At 38.1% G+C, this 17,208-nt stretch overlaps 2 protein-coding genes across 14 annotated transcripts in view; one reads left to right on the top strand and one right to left on the bottom strand.

Annotated features, from left to right (window-relative positions):
- The first annotated feature begins 810 nt into the window (after nucleotides 1-810).
- On the top strand, nucleotides 811-10,730 carry LOC100704985 (homocysteine-responsive endoplasmic reticulum-resident ubiquitin-like domain member 2 protein). Of its 2 annotated transcripts, none has more exons than XM_013275904.3 (9): nucleotides 811-938; nucleotides 1,403-1,677; nucleotides 3,546-3,623; nucleotides 5,869-5,982; nucleotides 6,159-6,283; nucleotides 7,530-7,643; nucleotides 7,742-8,029; nucleotides 9,050-9,164; nucleotides 9,748-10,730. In XM_013275904.3, exons 2-9 carry the CDS (start codon nucleotides 1,531-1,533, stop codon nucleotides 9,916-9,918), a joined length of 1,152 nt encoding a protein of 383 aa, XP_013131358.1. In that variant the 5' UTR covers nucleotides 811-938; nucleotides 1,403-1,530; the 3' UTR covers nucleotides 9,919-10,730. The 2 variants fall into 2 exon arrangements, with proteins under 2 accessions (XP_013131358.1, XP_003452523.1); XM_003452475.5 differs by having other exon boundaries at nucleotides 818-925.
- A 1,859-nt stretch (nucleotides 10,731-12,589) lies between these two features.
- The window catches only part of LOC100704714 (sodium bicarbonate cotransporter 3), a 44,610-nt gene continuing 39,991 nt past the window's right edge, over nucleotides 12,590-17,208 (bottom strand). For 10 of the 12 annotated variants that reach the window (XM_005457178.4, XM_005457179.4, XM_005457181.4 and 7 more), the window contains 2 exons: nucleotides 16,930-17,046; nucleotides 12,590-14,958 (listed from right to left, as the gene is read on the bottom strand). In XM_005457178.4, coding sequence (XP_005457235.1) covers nucleotides 14,877-14,958; nucleotides 16,930-17,046 — 199 coding nt within the window. In that variant the 3' untranslated portion in view covers nucleotides 12,590-14,876. The remainder of the gene's footprint in view (nucleotides 14,959-16,929; nucleotides 17,047-17,208) is intronic. The other 2 variants (XM_005457182.4, XM_005457183.4) reach the window with 1 other exon arrangement.

Here is a 17,208-nt window from a genome sequence, read left to right as displayed (position 1 = left end):
CCTTACTGCTTCCATTATTCCAGTATTAAGTAGCAGTTGCGTGCTGCTAATTAAATGAGTTAATTTGCATTTGATTGGACATCCCTGCAAAGTACAAAATGACAAAAAAAATCCAAGAGTTTCATGTCTGAATCTACAGGCTTCATTTCGCAAGATAAAGGCAACAGTTCATGACAGTGCAGTTACAAAAGACTGAACAAGTATGGCTGGTTTGGAAAGGTTGCCAGAAAAGAATATAAACTTTAAAATGAACATTGTAGCATGGCTTATTGTCGCAAATTTCCTTAACAGTTCCTTGACAAATCACAAGCTTTCTAGAACAGTGTCCTTTGAACAGATGAGACCAAAGAGGCATCTGGGCTTATAGCACAGCAACCAAACACAGCATATCACCACAAACACCTCATATCAACAACATGGAGGAGGATTGATGATTTGGGGTTGTTTTGCAGCCACAAGACCTGGGCACCTTGCAGTTATTGGGTTAACCATGAACTCCTATGTATACCAAAGTATTTTAGAGTCAAACGTGAGGCCATGTCGCAGGATCTTAAGACCAGTGCTTGCAAACTTCAGTGAGCTCAAGAAAATTTGTAAAGAAGAGAGGGCCAAAATTCCTCTTCAGCAATATCAGAGACTGATAAAGTCATACAGAAAATACTACTTGAAGAATTGCTGCTCAAGGGGGTTCTACAAGCTGTTTCAAAGGACTGCAGAGACTCCTTTGAAATGTATATTAAACGTACATCTTCACAGTCTTTTTTAGCGTGTCTTTGTTGTAATGCATACTAAAGTCCGACAGGTGGCAGTAATAAGCATAACGTCGAATGTTGACAACCTTCCGAAATCCATCAAAGAAGTACGACAACCGGGTTCACTCCGTTCAGCCAACTAGACAACATTTTGCTGTCCGGGGGTAAACCAGGTACGTTAACCAGGTACGTCATAGCTTAGTTTTACAAGAACACCGTTCTACAACTAGATCATCGTAATTGGGACGGGTAGTTATCCAAGGCGACAACTTTTTTAGCTTGACTTGACTGCTGTTAGTAGCAGAGAACCTACTAAAGCTAACGTTAGCTTAGCCATCCATTAATTACCCCTGACAAAACGTAGCGTTAGTTTTCCGTTAGAGCATATCACTTTGTCCTTAGCGCTATTGTTTACTTTGGGAGCTTGTTACAGTGTTGTCGCGGGTGTTGTAGCTGTAATTAAATAAATGTCTGGTTCAATGTGTGTCAGGGCGAATACAGGATAAAAACGAGTAACTCTTCTTTCTCTGTCGGAAAATATTGAACTGTTTTTTCCCGTGCTGTTATTATTTGCTTCATTTTACTACGTAATATGTCACTATGCCACCTGGGCAACCCCAAACTCATGTTGTCATTTCTGTTTCTTCCAGCTGTGAAATTTTTTTCCCCTCGATGGTGCCAGGAACCTATTTGAAAACTAATAGAGCTGGAACAAGGACACACACTTCGTAGTCCAGATCTCCTTTCTCTCTTGTTTTCCACTGAAGACAAATGAGTCATGGATCAGGCTGTTGTGGACAATCCTGTCACCCTTGTGATCAGGGCTCCCAACCAGAAATATGATGATCAGACAATCAACTGCTACCAGAACTGGACTGTGGAGAAACTCAAAGCTCACCTGTCTGATGTGTATCCGAGTAAACCCGTGAGTATCTCACACTTATTTAATCAAAGCTGTTGATGTAAGAGGTTGACTTGCGTGTTAATTCCCTCTGATCATGTTCACACTTTCCTACTTTGTTTTTGTTATCCAAACCAGCTGATCACTGTTATTGAAGTAGAAGCAGCAGCTGAAGTAGCATTTGTTTTGATAGCATTATGCTATCAAAACAAATGCTACTATTTGTTTTTAATAGCATACAGTAATGCAGTAGTTCTCAAACTTTTTTTTTCTTTGGTATGCCTCACTTCAGAGGCTAACAGAATTTTATTTCTGGCTATTTTAATAAAAAATTTACAATTTAAAAAGAAAGATGAAAAATTGAATTTTAATTTAATGGAAACTATTGCATAAGCAAACTCTTGTTTTTGTTTTTTGTTCTTCCCTTGTAATGATTTTTAAAAAAAATCATTATACTCATTCAACTTCATATTTTTCTTCTGGTCGTTCATGCCCCACAGTTTGAGAAACACTGCAGTGTTGGTAGATGGTTATGTGGTTAGAAAGATACTCATAACATAAATATGTAGCAAGTGTTTCCTTGCCTTTTTAAATTCAGACCTCAGTTACTTCGTTTAGAAAGTCAGCTAGGTCGTCAGGATGTCATCAGACTAGATTTATTTATTTATTTATTTATTTATTTATTTATTTATTCTGATTTATTAATCAGCTGAAATATCCACTATCAATTCAACAGCTAATAGTACATATTTAAGAATGACACACGCAATATGTTAGAGTTACAAAATCAACTAACACACTGATACATAATGGTGCTGTGACATGTATTCTGCTCCATATGCTGCAGACAGTGACAGTATTGCAAACACTGCAGTGAAAGATGGTCTGCTGGACAAACTGTGTATTGATATCATTACCAGACTATTTTCTGCATTGTGTTACACATATCAGGCAGGAAATGCCTGCATACCCCTATGTGTACATGTTGTTACATATGAGCTTCATAGTTACACACAGTTCTGAGAATGAATTGCATTTTTTGTTGTTTCTGTAGCCTTTAACTGTGTTTTGATTTTTAGCTCTCACACAGTCTCAACCTTCATTTTGCTTAAACTTACTTTTGCTTTTTGAGTTCTGTTGAGTTCCCTCATGAGTCATATTACTGTTGAATAATCACTGAGTGACATAGATCATTAACCTTGATGTTTTTTCTGAAGGGAAAGAAATTAGGTTCTTAGAGTCTTTGTAGCTGAAAGAGCCTTGGAGGCTGTAGATTTGACGTCACAATGAAGGGAAGGCGTTTGTATTCCAGCTTTATTGTGCTGCTAATCTGACTTTGCTCTGCTTCCTCTGTGCTCTCGGCTTGTTCTCATGCAATCAAATTAAATACATGGGCACAAACTGCATTCTGATAAAGCTGTAGAGTGTTCATCCAAATGCCTGTACATTTTTGTGTAACTTGGGGGAAGTTATTCTTGGAAATCTCAAAAAATAAGAAAATGGTTCCACTTCCAGTTGTAAGTTGGCCAGGATCTAAAAGGGAAAATGTGTTTTTAACAACTGTAGATTAAATGCAAGCTGTAAGAGGATCACACTCTGACCTTGTTGTAGTCAGGAGAGCTAAATCCACTCTTAAGACCCACTTATCCCAATTGAGGTGACTACAAACCCATCCTTATTACTCATTCACAGAAAGTTTCTGCCTTTTAATGCTGTGGTCGTGTACATATAACAGTTAACTCTGTTTTCTTTCAATGTATGATTGTATTTCTGGCATCTTTACCCTTTTAAAAATGTAAAACAAAACTGAGTACCCTAGATTCTTGGTGCTGTTCATAATACATAGGCTTCCTTCTTTGACCCAGTTATCGTTGTCCTTTTTTTATTTTTAGAGCTCCAAAGACCAGAGGCTGGTGTATTCTGGAAAGCTGCTGTTGGATCATTTTACCTTAAAAGATGTGCTCAGAAAGGTAAGTTTGTGTAGTTATAGGCATTGGATTTATTAAAGTCCATGTAGTTTAGTAAGTCTAGAGCTCACAAGATTTTAACTGCCTGATTTACAAAAATGTATCAGACAATTGTTGCTTACTGTGTTTACAATTTCAACAAAGGAGTCTCTCTGCGCTCAAAGTGGAATGGAGTAAGGTGTGGAAGAACTTATCTAGCCTACACAGAAACACCTTCCCACACATCTGAGATAAACTGGAATTGCACTCAAAGGACACTTTATTAGGTACACCTTGCTAATACTGGGTTGGACGCGCTTTGGCATTCAGAACTTGCATAACTCTTTGCAGCATAGATTCAACAAGGTACTGGAAACATTCTTCTGAGATTTTTTTTGTCCATGTTGACATGATGGCATCAAACGGGTGCTGCAGAATTGTCGGCTTTACATCCATGATGTGAACCTCCCATTCTACCACTACCACCCTCTATTGGACTGAGATCCAATGACTGTGGAGGCCATTTGAGTACAGTGTCACTGTGCTGTCCTGTTTAAGAAACCAATTTAAGATGATTTGGGCTTTGTGACATGGCACATTAATCCTGGTGGAAAAAGCCATCAGAGTATGGGTACACTGTGATTGAATGGACATGATCAGTACTAATACTCAGGTAGGCTGTGGTGTTTAAATGATGCTCAGTTGGTACTAAGGTTCCCAAAGTGTCACCCACACCACTACACTACCACCACCATTAGCCTGAACTGCTGATTAAAAAGCGGGATTGAGCTAGGCTGTTGGAACGAGTGATTATTTAAGTTAATGTTACCTCCGTATCAGCTTGAATCTCCCTGGCACTAACAACCATGCCACGTTCAAAGTCACTTCAGTCACCTTTCTTTCCCATTCTGATGCTCAGTTTGAACTAAAGCATGATTACATGCCTAAATGCACAGATTTGCTGCCATGTGATTGGTTGGTCAGATATTTGCATTAACAAAGATCTGTACCTAATAAAGTGTCCAGTGAATGTAGTTCGTCATGCTTATGTAATTTTTATTTATTTCACTGGAACATTCGGTGCTTATGCAAACAAAGCAACCTTATACACAATTACTGGATGTCAATGAGTCTTCATGTTGATTGCTGCAAAATTAGGCAACTCTTAGGTTGATCCATTTTTCTGCTGTCGGCACGGAGTGACTTCACTTTTGTATTTGTTGCTGTGTAGGACTTTTCCTCCTGGTTTTCTTTGTGTAACCTGCAACAACGATTATGTAACCATAGGTGGCACAGCAATGACAAAGTCTTGAGGGAAAACAGTTTTAATGTTCATGTTGATCTTTTTTAGGTAAATTCAAGTCTAGTGAATTGATTTTTGAAAACGAAAAACTGGCCGACATATCACCACTAAAAAGAGAGTAGAGTGGAGGAGGGGGCAAAGCAAGACAGTGTGTACAGGTATATTGCAGCTCTAATGAGAGTTTATTGTGTTCCTTCTTTTTATGTTGTTCTCTTTTAATTGATTTTTTTAATATGTTTTATTACCCAGTGTTCCACTTTTTTTTCTCTTCTTCGTCTCTAGGCCACTATTAAAGTAATGCATTTTATAATGGGCTTTCCTATAATTGCATGCTGTTTTGTAAAGAAAGTCAATATGTTCAAATATTATGTAGGTATTATTAATATGTTTGTGTTTAAGCAGGAACATTGAAAATCTTAAATGTCCTGTCTCTTTTGTGAAGTTGTCCTTAGCCAAAATAGGCAGAAGCTCAGTTGGCAATAGTTATGCAGCTGTAAATAAACAGCACGCAAAACATGCATACATACAGTATGTACATAAATGGGCAATGACATACAAAAAAAAGGAGGAATCGTGTATTTGTTTCAATCATCACAGGTTAAGCAGGGATGCTGAGTTACTGCTGATTTGTTTAGAAAGAGTCTCTTCCCTTGTGTTAATTTTGTCTTGTTTAAAGCTGGAAGCAACATTTTAAAAGTTTTTCAGCACCTGATTAAGGTATATCCAGATAAGTAATTAACAAAGACAGTAACTTGGAAAACTCTTTTGAAGGATTTTGATCTGTAGCCTTATATAAAGCTAGAAAATGTATAGTATTCTTGTCTTTGCATTAATCTAATAAAGAAAATGTCCACAAAATAGATTTAGAAGTGCTTTGAAGTGTTCTTGAGGTTTAAAAATAACAAGTCCAAAGAACATGCTGCACTTAAGCTGTGTTTAATAATGAGCTCTTATTGGCTTCTACAGCAGGACGAGTACCATATGCTCCATCTGGTGTGCGCCTCACGAACCCCTCCCAGCTCCCCAAAGCCCACCCGGAGCTGCAGTAACAAGCCCCAGGAGAGCACAGCCCGTCCCACGGTGGGTCAGCCGTGCACTTCTTAGACCTTGCATTTCATTTCATCATCGCCATATTTTCTTTCATCAGCTACCTAACTGCTGTAATTTGCAAATCTCTGGAGATTTAAAAACGTCACTTGCCTTTGTTTTAAGGCGAGCAAGAAGCTAGAACTTTTTTTCCCCCTCTCTGGTTACAGGCCCCTCAGAACTCTAATGGAGTTGGTCAGGATAGCCACTCCTCTACGGGAGGGAGCAGTGATGGACTCAGACACCGAGCTGGATCCTTCCCCTACCACCAGATGTATCCACAATTTATGTACAGGTAAACTACTAAACTGCAGAGCAAAGGGTAGTTCAGGAAACTGTTTCACTAGACCAACTAATGATCAAAATAGAAAAACAATGCAAATACAGCTGCTTATAAACTTCATTATTAAGTAGTTTTAACATGTTACTCAAGACACTTCCATTGCAATGTTTACATAGCAATCTTACGGGTTTGGACTTGGCAACTTTCAGCACATTGCATCTTAAATAACTGTAGTTTTAGCGTGTGCTACAGCAGCAGAAGCTAACATATAATGACAAAGAGCTATTTACCTCTACTTAACAACTGTAAAATCAGACTATTTAATGGTGATAAACTGAGAATGAGCTCAAACAAACAAACAAAAAAAACACAATTAAAGAGATTGTTTTACTTAAATCCAAATAAGACAAAAGCACCAACAACTTGCTATGTGTTATGTGAAGGTTGATGGTTTCATTCCTGGCTGCTCCAGATTCCAGTTTACTGATTCTAGTTGGGTATTTTCCTGAGCATTCCAACCAATCTCTCCTGAAGCTGACAGTTTGGATCTTTTTCCAGACCGTGGAAAAGTGGCAAAACATCTCAATAACTTGTTCTTACATATATTTGTTTGACCTTATGATTTTGGAATCTGCAATCGTTTATAAATATTCCAAGAGACCGTCCAAGCTTGTGTAAATATATAATTCATCTTTTCAGATCTTCACTGAGTTCCTTGGACTTTCCAAATGTGCATATTTGTCAATCAAATTAGTGGTCGCACCCTAACCCTTTTTATGCTGGCAAAGAGAAACTACCAGCTGTATTCATTTATGATGACTAATCAGACCCCGCCAAAGTAAAAGACACTGTAGAACCTTCAGCACCACTTATAAAAAGGCTTATTGAGTGTGTGTATATATTTGAGCCTGTATAGATGAGAAAAAATCCAAAATAAATTAAAACTTGTGCAGAAATCAGTAAAAACCCAAATTTACTGATGTATATTGTTGTCATGGTGAGTGTGTGTAAACTTCTCCCAACAATCCTAGAGAGATTGTTTACACATGGATGAGTTGTTCTGGTTCAGTGAGGGTGTGTTTTCCTGTTATGTCTGGCCATGTGATAAACAAAAGCATTGGTTATATTTGACTGAATAAACAGTATTAACAGTAATGATTTTATTACAATGCTGATGTTTTTCCTTTGGCTCTGACTAAAACCTCTTCTCCAAAAATGGAGAATGTCACTGTTTTCATATTGCACCCTCTTTTTCCAGCTGGAACCAACACTCTGCTCAGTCGACGCCTCCCGCAAATATGCCCGCTTATTACAACCCCATGACACTCATGTGGTGGCAGCAGCTGTATGCCAGGCAGTACTACATGCATTAGTAAGTCCATTTGTGTTTTAGTCTCTCCATTTAAAAACAAAAACGTTTTTAGGGCCGTGTTCAAACAGTGTTACCACCATCTGTCTCTCGTCCTCTAGTCAGTTACTTGCCGCCTCCTCTCAGCACCTCAGGCCCGACCAGCCCTCGACCCAGTCTAACCAGTCCCATCCCCAGAGTCAACGACCCCAAGTGGGTCGCCACGGCAACCCAGAAGTCCAGATGAATGCCCAAGGAGGGGAGATCCTGAACGAGGAAGAGCTCAATCGGGACTGGCTGGATTGGGTGTACACATTTTCACGCGCTGCCATCTTACTCAGTATAGTCTACTTCTACTCGTCCTTCAGCCGCTTTGTCATGGTGATGATGGCCATGCTGGTGCTTTACCTGTGAGTTTACTTTACGCGTGTGTTTTAAATGTCCGTCATTACAATACAGTGATCAGAACTACACTAAAACATCCTGTAAAATATTTTTTGTTTGTTTTGATTTCAAGCAAAAGTGCTGTTTGACTATTTGACCATTCGTCGACACACACATATACACACTCTTCAAACTCGGAAACTGAAATGATGCGTATTTGCAGCAGGCTTGTGACACAGTAGCTTTAACTGGGAGAGTTTACATCTTGTTGGATTCTGGTATTGTTTAATTTAGTGGCTGTCAAATGACTCAAAGGTGCTTTTATCGCTACTTTCTTGTACCAGAATGTTACATCGTTCCAGGCGTCGGGAAAAACAAGAAAATGGATATTTTAAGAAACAGTCACGTAAAATATTGAATTTTTTTTATATATATATATATACTCTAACAAATATTCGAAAATCCTGCCTGTCTGTACTCACAGTAGTGTTTGTTCTGTTATTGCATTGTTGGGTCTCATGATTTTGTAAGTGCCTTTTCGGATTTGTGCTTTAACAAAAGGCACCGATAGTGGGTGATACTCGGTCTCATCTCACATCGAAATTCACAACAATAGATAAATGCTTTTCTCCGGAAACATTTATCTTTAAAAAAAAAAGGTTGCCTTTATAACGAAGGCCACAGTGGTTGAATGCTCTCTGATTAGAGCGATTTCCTGTGTCTTCACACGGCGCTGCTTTGAAGATTCCCTGTTGTATTTGCCCTAATGTAACCGGAAAGAAGTACTTGAATTTTAAAGTTATGAAGACTCAACAGAAGTTTAGATTTTTACAATGCATTACTTTTATATCATTTGCCTTTATCTTAACATTAAAGGCTCTTCGAATTTTTATAAAACATATTTTGTAGACACAACAGGGATTCGTCATTTTCATACCACACAATAAGTACCTCAAAGATTACTCAAGAGTATAATTAATAATAAGTTGATATGACCAACACTGTGAAACATTTGTAATTTCTTTTCTTGTTGTTTCTGCCTGCAGGCATCAGGCCGGCTGGTTTCCGTTCAACCTGGAAAACGAACTTCAGCTTCCCGGAGACGGAGGCAATCAAGACGATGCCGAGGGAGAGCCACAAAACCAAGACTTACAAGAAATGGTAACTGCCTCTCTCATCCACTGGTGCTTTACTCAGAACTGATTGGATTGTTATCAGTACCATTTCTTTTTTTATCTGCAGTACAAGCTGTGAAATGAAGTACCAGTTTCCAGATAGCTGTAGGATATAGTCCACCACTTGTCTTTAATAACTCATAAGAGTGGTATTGTATTGTAGATTGCCCAATTTAAGAAAACAACAAAGATCATGAAAAATGAGGTCAAGTGGGTTATGAGAAGTTAGGTGGGGCTTTTCACAGTTTTCTGACATTTACTTGATTTCAAATGGTCTGTTAATTATGTTGTTGTTTTAATTAGGTTAGAAAAAATGTAATTTGCCGGACTAGTGTCAGGGAAAGACGAGCTAAAAACACTAAAATGGCGTTTTGATTTCATCGGGAAATGAAGAAATGTATTTGTAAGTATGCAGATAAAGTGTGGGGCGTTATGCCTGAAGCTAATTTAGTGGATATCTCATTTCACAGTCAAATATGACTCATATATTCTAGTCTAATCTTGTGCACTGAGCGTCAGGGAGAACTATAATCTCACTTGATTCTTGTAATTTGACTTCCCCCGTATAGGAAGGAGTGTTGGATGACGGCTCCGATGATGAGGATGGGGAAAGCGGAGAGGAAGGAGCGGAAGATCCTAACAGCGCCCCCCACACAGGCTTCTTGTCCTCCACGTGGTCATTCATCATAACCTTTTTCATGTCACTCATCCCAGAGGGGCCACCAAACGGCGCTAACTGAACCACAAGCACTATGTGCTGCCACAGTTCCCCACAGAAGCATTTTCTTTAAGAGGAGGGTGAATATCTCTCCTGGTTAGGGAAACTCTTTCTTTTCCAATGCAGTGTTACAGTTTCCCAATAGTCTACATGAAACTTTAAGCAGAACCACAGCAGGCCGATTTAAAAAAGAAAAAAAAAGGCAATTTTACGTGAAGTTGTTTTGTTTGTCTGCACAAAGACATTTTAAACTAACCAACGAGAAGTTTGTTCACCGTGTACGAATCAATTGCTATCGACGGCATGTAAACATAGGGATGACAAGTAACTGCTGCATTTTTGGCACCTAAATCTTTATTTTTTCTTTGTAAGAAGCCATTGTTAAAATAGTTGTTTTGCTCGAATTGTAATGAATTATTTGTAATTGTCGTTATATTACAATAAGACATTTTAAAAGAGCCACATTAGTGTAAAAGCTGAATTTCAGTAATTAATAGTGAATCATGTAGCGCCTGTAATACATGAGTTATTTTGGCCCAAGACTTTATGAAACACATTTGTACTGTGTTTAAGTGAAACCCAGTGATGCTGGCTAGTAACGTGTGATTTTCTTGTTTGTTTTTTAAGGAGAAACGATGTAAAACCGATGCTTTCAGACAGTCTCTGATTACTGAATGACAGAAGAAATTATTATTTTGACTAAAGGTCTGACTGTTGAGAAGACAATAAAAAAATCTCAACTGTTTTTTGTTTGTTTGTTTTTAAAGGCAGTGCAACTGTGCATCTTCTGAAAATGACTACTTGTAATGTTTATTAAAATCCTGTTCATTGTAATTTAGTCACGTGGTTATTAGTTTCTACCAGGTTAACACGGGAACACAAATAATGACTGAATTGTTCGCACTGAGCAGGATTTCTGCTTTAATTCTCTTATGAGAAGCATATCCTGAATTTATTTTTCAGTGGGCTACAAATTGCAATATACTTTGTAGCCGGAAGATCCTTATTTTTTTTTTTTTTTTTTTAATAAAGAGAAAACTTGAGGTGAATACTTACTGGAATTATTTATTCTAGCATCTGCTGTGCAAGCTCTGGTCCGGATGCATGGGCCTGAAGCAGTGCTGGGCACATGCGTAGGACATTAAAGCTGAAGTACACTCATGAAAGAACATGATTAAAAATAAAGTCCTGAACTAAAAATACACATTTGCCCTTCCCTTGTCAAACATATTGTCAAACCGTGTCCTTTGCTTAGTTCTTGTGCTGTTCAATGACAAATCTTCAAGAGGTTTAACCTCTTTCCTCCATTCCTCTTTTCTTTCTTTGTAACATTAAAAACAGGCTTATTGCACGTCCTCCTTCATTCAGTGGCCACAGATGCATATAGAGTGAATTCATGTTGACTTGTACTTTATCATGAAGGAGAACATGCAAAGCTGAAGTGCTTTATTGTCACATAAGGCCAAGTTTTATTCAAACCAAATTATTAAGCCATAATAAATATGCATATCCATATATCTCCACCTATTCTGGATTGGACCTTTCTTATTGCTGACCTTGCACATGAATTTATAGTGTAAGTAATGTCACAAAAATGCATTTTATTTCTATTCTAACGGGCTCCTAGAAACTAAGTGGAGAAAAAAAGAGCTTATTAGTCCCCAGAAGAGGTTTAATTGACCAATTAAGTGAACTCACTGCTGTGTGAATTATAAAAATGAAAAAGTGCCTGCTGTATTTGTCTGCAGTGGTTTATAATAGATCTCTGCTGCCACCTTTTGTCTTCAGAATGAAAAAATCCAGTTTTCTTCAAAAACTAAAAAAAACAAACAAGCTATTGTGTTGGTGATCGAGAAAGCAGTTTGAGATCGTTTGAGCCCTGTGACGCCTTTTCCTGCTGGATGGAGTCATTCTGGTCATAATGGGGGCGAAACTGGTCAGTAACGAGTTTTGTCATTTAATGCTCAGTTGGTACAAAAGAGACCCAAAGTGTGCGAAACAGCATCCACTACACCATTATACCATCACCAGCAGCTTAAACCATTAATACAAAGCATTATGGTTCCATGCTTTGATGTTGTTCGTGCCAAATTTTGATCCTACTAACCGAGTGCGGCAGCAGAAATCGAGACACATCAGACAAGCAACAATTTGGTGAGCCTCTGTGAAATGTTGTTTCAGTTTAGTTTTCAGCTGACAGGAGTGACACTCGTTGTGGTCCTTCATCTACTATGGCCTCTGTTTCAAGGTTTGACCTGCTGTTCATTCAAAGATTCTGTATACCCTGGCTGTAACGAGGAGTTGCTTTTTGCCTTCTTGTCACCTTGAAGCAGTCTGCCTATACTCCTCTGACCTCTCGCATCAACTGAACATTGTCACTCAAACAATATTTTCTCTTTTTCAGATTATTCTCTGTAAACCTCAGAGATGGTTGTGTGGAAAAGTCACTGTTTTTCCTTCACTTTAAACTTGTCCATGGCCACATGAGCTGACACTGAGCCATCTATGGTTTAAATGAGAAATAAGTGACTGCTAACAGATGTACCTAATATAGTGCCTAGTGAGTGCACTTCACAGTTCTGGGTTTTAAATCATGTTGACTGAAAGCTTAGGTTATTTATCAATAAAACATAAGGTAAAATCCTAAAATAATGAAAAAAATCTGTATTTTTTAAATGAAGACAGAAGAAAAATCACCTTGTATTCATTTTTATTGCTTTTCAACAATCAGCCATGACAGAAGAGTCATCGTTCAAGTTAACAACTGGACGCCGTGTGCTTCACTGATGTCTGTACAAAACAAATGCATTTTCTACTCTGTGTTGTTGGTGTGACAATAGAGGCCAGAAACTCCTTCATGTTATTGATCGTTTATCCAGATTCATGCATCTTAAATCGAACCTCATAATGTGGAAAAACAAGATAAACAACAGGAATCGTAAATTCTTAGCTGGTTGGTGGACGTTAACGGTCTCTGATGATTCTAATGACAACATTTTACATTTCATTTTAACGTCCACATATGTAGTTAAATAACCACACATGAATCATTTTTCCCCTCTAATCAAATATATAAATTAATATAGATGTCACTTCGTTCTGGATGTTGACGGCACAACACTTTGACACACACTAATCACTAAGAAAAGAAACAGTACCTCAAAATTGATTACAGAGCTTTTATGTTGTGAGCAAACACTAGCTGTGATAGTAGAACACACACACAGACAAACAGTATTTAGAGTTACATTTTTAAATGGAAGAATAAATTGAACTACACTGTTTTGAGTCAATGGCTCAGGCTACAACCTTCACACAGACATGATCTACGATCCGTCTTTGGCATTATGGTGCCACCGCCTGTACCACTCTTCTGAACACTTAAACTATCAGTACTAGACTTGTACACAAAGAGCTTCAACAAGGCACATAAGCTATTGTCCGTATAGTCACTGTAGCTACACACAGACAGAGCAGATTAAACACACACAGAAGTCGTTTGATGAATAATTCTTTGCCTGAATATTAGCCAAGTTCAGGAGTCCGTCCATTGCACAGTATGGAATACTTATTGCTAAAACAGGACTGCTGTCAGCAAAATAAGAATTCCTAGAATATAATATATTCTTTTACACATACAGTAGAAATATTTTGCATAAAATGATTTATGATTTGCAACGCTAAACAAATTATCTTTATACCACACGCTCGCTCATACTCACACACCCGCACCCACATATACAGTAATAATAATACAATAATATAGACAGTATAAAAACAGGTGCTGCTATCTGGGGGTCACAAATATTCTCATTTTTTCGCACCTTTGTATATGTCATGATTTACAGCGTTAGGTAAAATAGTCGTGATGACAGCGATGAGAGGAACACAGTGGACAGACGGTTAAAATATCAAATGGCGACAGTCAGAAATCACTCAAGATTCCTGAGTTGTATAATTAACATTTGAATGACTGATGTATAAATACAGAGGGAGGAGGAGTAACCTTTTTATTAACACACCATAATTCATCTTAGGTAGGAAACTATACTGGCAAAGTGCTTACTATACAGTACAGACTTCGTATGGCCTCTGAAGTAGATTTCTACAATATTACAAACTAAAAGAACACAGTACACATACACGTGATATTTCAATAAGATCACATACACTATGAACAGTGAGGCTTTACAGTAAAAACTAATTTTGAGCAGCAGTATCAATACTGAGTGTTCCCCTAGAGACAGGAGAGATTATTCATGAGCAAATCTGACAAGGATGTACGCAGTAGTATTAGTGTGGTGCAGTAGTAGTATCTGAATGTACCTCTGTCTGTTTTGGTTTGTGTCATTTATTGTGCCAGACCAAATATAAAATAGAATTATCTGGTGCCGACAGTACCTGAATGGCTTTAATCAAAAAGGTTTCAAAGCTGGTGTACTTTAGTGAAAGGTCTCAGTTCCACCTCAAATGTAAAGAAATGGAGAATGCTAACAAGAAAGAAAAAGAGTAAAATGAACAGCTAAAATAATAAAAGTAAAATAAAAATATAAATATAAAAAGTTTTGATGGTTAAAAGTAAAATTCACACAGTTGAACACCCCCACCAGTGAAGCCCCTTCCTTTGGTGTCTGTGCTTCAAATGAGTAATAAATGGCTGCTAGACAGAGAGAATTTCTGAACAGTGAACATCGGTGGGCAGTTAAAGCAGAATTCCTTTGTTTCTTGGAGTTTTATCCTTTATAGTACATCTTGGCAACCATTCGTACGCATTCTGTACATGAAGGACTTCAAGACGTGTGTTGAAGAAGGACTCGCATGCTTAAGGGAGCTCATCTGCTGCCCTGAAGGAGCTCTGCAGAGAGGTTGCGCTGCTCCAGTTCAGTGTGTCCCCTTTCCTTCCAAGATTGCATCCATCAGTGTGGTAAAAGTGTTGTGAAGGAGAAGGTATTGAGGACAAAAGGAGGTCTGCGCAATTTATTACAGGAACGTCTCGGTAGTGGAGTCTCTTCCAGGTGTGTCTGGGCTGACGTCGACTCTAACGCAGGCCACCTTTTCCTGGCTGTTCAGGGATTAACAGATAGAGAGAAAATGAGTGCGTAGGCAGATTTATGGAGGTGTTAAGGGTTGTGAGCAACTACAAATGTGTGATTTCTATCAGGTAGAGGAGTGATAGTTCTTAATTACAAACACTAACAAGTCTTTACCAGCTTTAGTACAACTTGGTAAGGATGGGACTTAATGAGAGAACTGTGGCAAAAGATCTGTCAACACAAAGCACTGTGCAAAGGTTTTGGAGACTGAACTTCTGAACTCTTCCACAGCATGCATTTTTAATTTCTCTTTGATATTTGGGCATATTGGGGCCCGATGAATGTAAAAACAAAGAATTACCAGATTTTTATTTTTTACCAAATTTTCGTTTCTATGAAAAATGAGAGCCACAAATGAGGATATTTGTTTAAAATTTCAATAGAACAGTAGCAGTATAATGTCCTCGTAAGTGGATATCAGGCCCTTGTAGAGCAAAATTGAGTATTTTGGTCTAAATAACCCAAAATGTGATGTCCACATATGTGGACGCCAGGTCCTAGGAGGTTAAAGTTAGGATCTGTTTTCAAAAATCAAAACTAAACAACACAAAACAACACAAAAAAACAAGGAAGTGGCCCACAGGGTAAGGAATTATATTCAAGGCAAGAAGACAGCAGACATAGTGGATCAATCTTGGAAGGCTACCTGTCTTTATTCTGTGTCTGATTGTCTTTGTACCTAGATGTTTGAAACTTAGATTTGTGCCTAAATCTACAGACATGGATGGATGGATGGATGGATGGATGGATGGATAGGTGGGTGAGTGGACTTTGTTCTGTCCACCATTACACTATTTTATCCCAAATAAATCTAGTGAAATTAATATGCATGTAACTCAAAAGGGCTGTTTACAGTGCGGTGCAAAAGTCTTCACCACCACATATTTGGTCATATTTTGGTAGTAAGATGGGAAATAGATGTAGAGAAGCATTTGGAAACCAACAAACGGATGTCAAACTGTGATAATCTTTGGGTTCTTTTTCAAAATGAACTAAATAAATTAATGAATGAAAGCAAATTATGTGTTTATGTAAGAGACTGCTGGTGACAAAGAACCTAACTATAAAGCTCAAAATTGATTCACATCAACACAACACTGGTTCATCCCTTCTGTTAAGTACCTTTCTTATGCTTCGGTGATTCATAGATCAGTGATAAAGGATAAAAAAACAAAAACAAAAAAGAAACATTCTTCTGGAAAGAATACAGATACGAGGACTGGACTGAAAGCAGCAAAAAATACAAACATTGCAGTCTTTCCAACGGTATTTCAAAGCTCAATTCCACTTCAAAAAATAACAAGGAAGTCTGTCTCCTTGAAATAAGGAAATGAGGGGTAGCATAAGACCTTTGCACAGTACTGTGTTTTTCCTCTTTGCATCAACACACCTACTCACATTTTCAAGATACCTAAAACAAATTGTAAAAATCTTTGTGACTTTAGGAGATACACATCATGACAGCAAGTATGTTTAGGATAAATGAAACACGGTGCAGTCTGAATGTGGGACCAATCAGAATCCAGTCCGATGGAACCAGGTGATAAATACTAATCATTTCTAAGTGTTTCCTACCCTTTGATTTGGTTTCCTTGGAAAGGCAGAGTTTGACATGTATTTCTGGGCAAACTATTTCAAACTGTTATTGAGGAATTCCATTTTACTGCAAATATATTCCTGTCAAGTCAAGTCAGGTTAACAGCTATAGCTAAAAGGAACAGGAACTATTATCTTTGCTTTTACAGAATTAAACTGATTCCCGATACTCAAAACTGCAATCGCTGTGGACTTCCAGGCAGGAACTAGCTTCAGCTTTTGACTACAGCGTACATTAAGATAGCACTATCAAGCAGTCCCTCTTGTTTTTAGCATAATATCATATTGAAGTAACAGAGTTGGGTGCAGGGGCTCTGGAAAACTCCAGGAGATGGCATAGCTACCTTCCGCTAAGCTTCACAGGTTGGACACAAGACTCTGCACTCGAGTTCACTGCTTTCCACACTGCGGTTTTGGCCATTTCATCAGAGATATTTACAACCAAGGGGTCAGTGTCAGAACTACATGCCAAAATGCAAACACACACACACACACACAAACAGAAACAAAAAGAGAAGACAGGCATGTAGACATCAAGACAGCGGGACAGGATCAGTGCAGGAGAGGCAGACGCAAACATGCATATATTAGAGATTAAACCAAGTTAAATACACAGTATGGCT

Source organism: Oreochromis niloticus, linkage group LG22 (genome assembly GCF_001858045.2).
Source record: "Oreochromis niloticus isolate F11D_XX linkage group LG22, O_niloticus_UMD_NMBU, whole genome shotgun sequence".
Classification (NCBI taxonomy): Eukaryota; Metazoa; Chordata; class Actinopteri; order Cichliformes; family Cichlidae; genus Oreochromis; species Oreochromis niloticus.
The sequence above is the reverse complement of the archived record's forward strand: the minus strand, read 5'-3'. Positions and strand labels throughout refer to the sequence as shown.

What these genes read in the sequence shown, in the direction of transcription:
- LOC100704985 (XM_013275904.3), top strand. Translation starts at nt 1,531, where the DNA reads ATGGATCAGGCTGTTGTGGACAATCCTGTCACCCTTGTGATCAGGGCT. An exon ending in ATGTGTATCCGAGTAAACCC is followed by an intron (nt 1,678 to 3,545) that starts GTGAGTATCTCA and finishes TTTTATTTTTAG; the next exon opens with AGCTCCAAAGACCAGAGGCT. An exon ending in AGGCAGTACTACATGCATTA is followed by an intron (nt 7,644 to 7,741) that starts GTAAGTCCATTT and finishes CTCGTCCTCTAG; the next exon opens with TCAGTTACTTGCCGCCTCCT.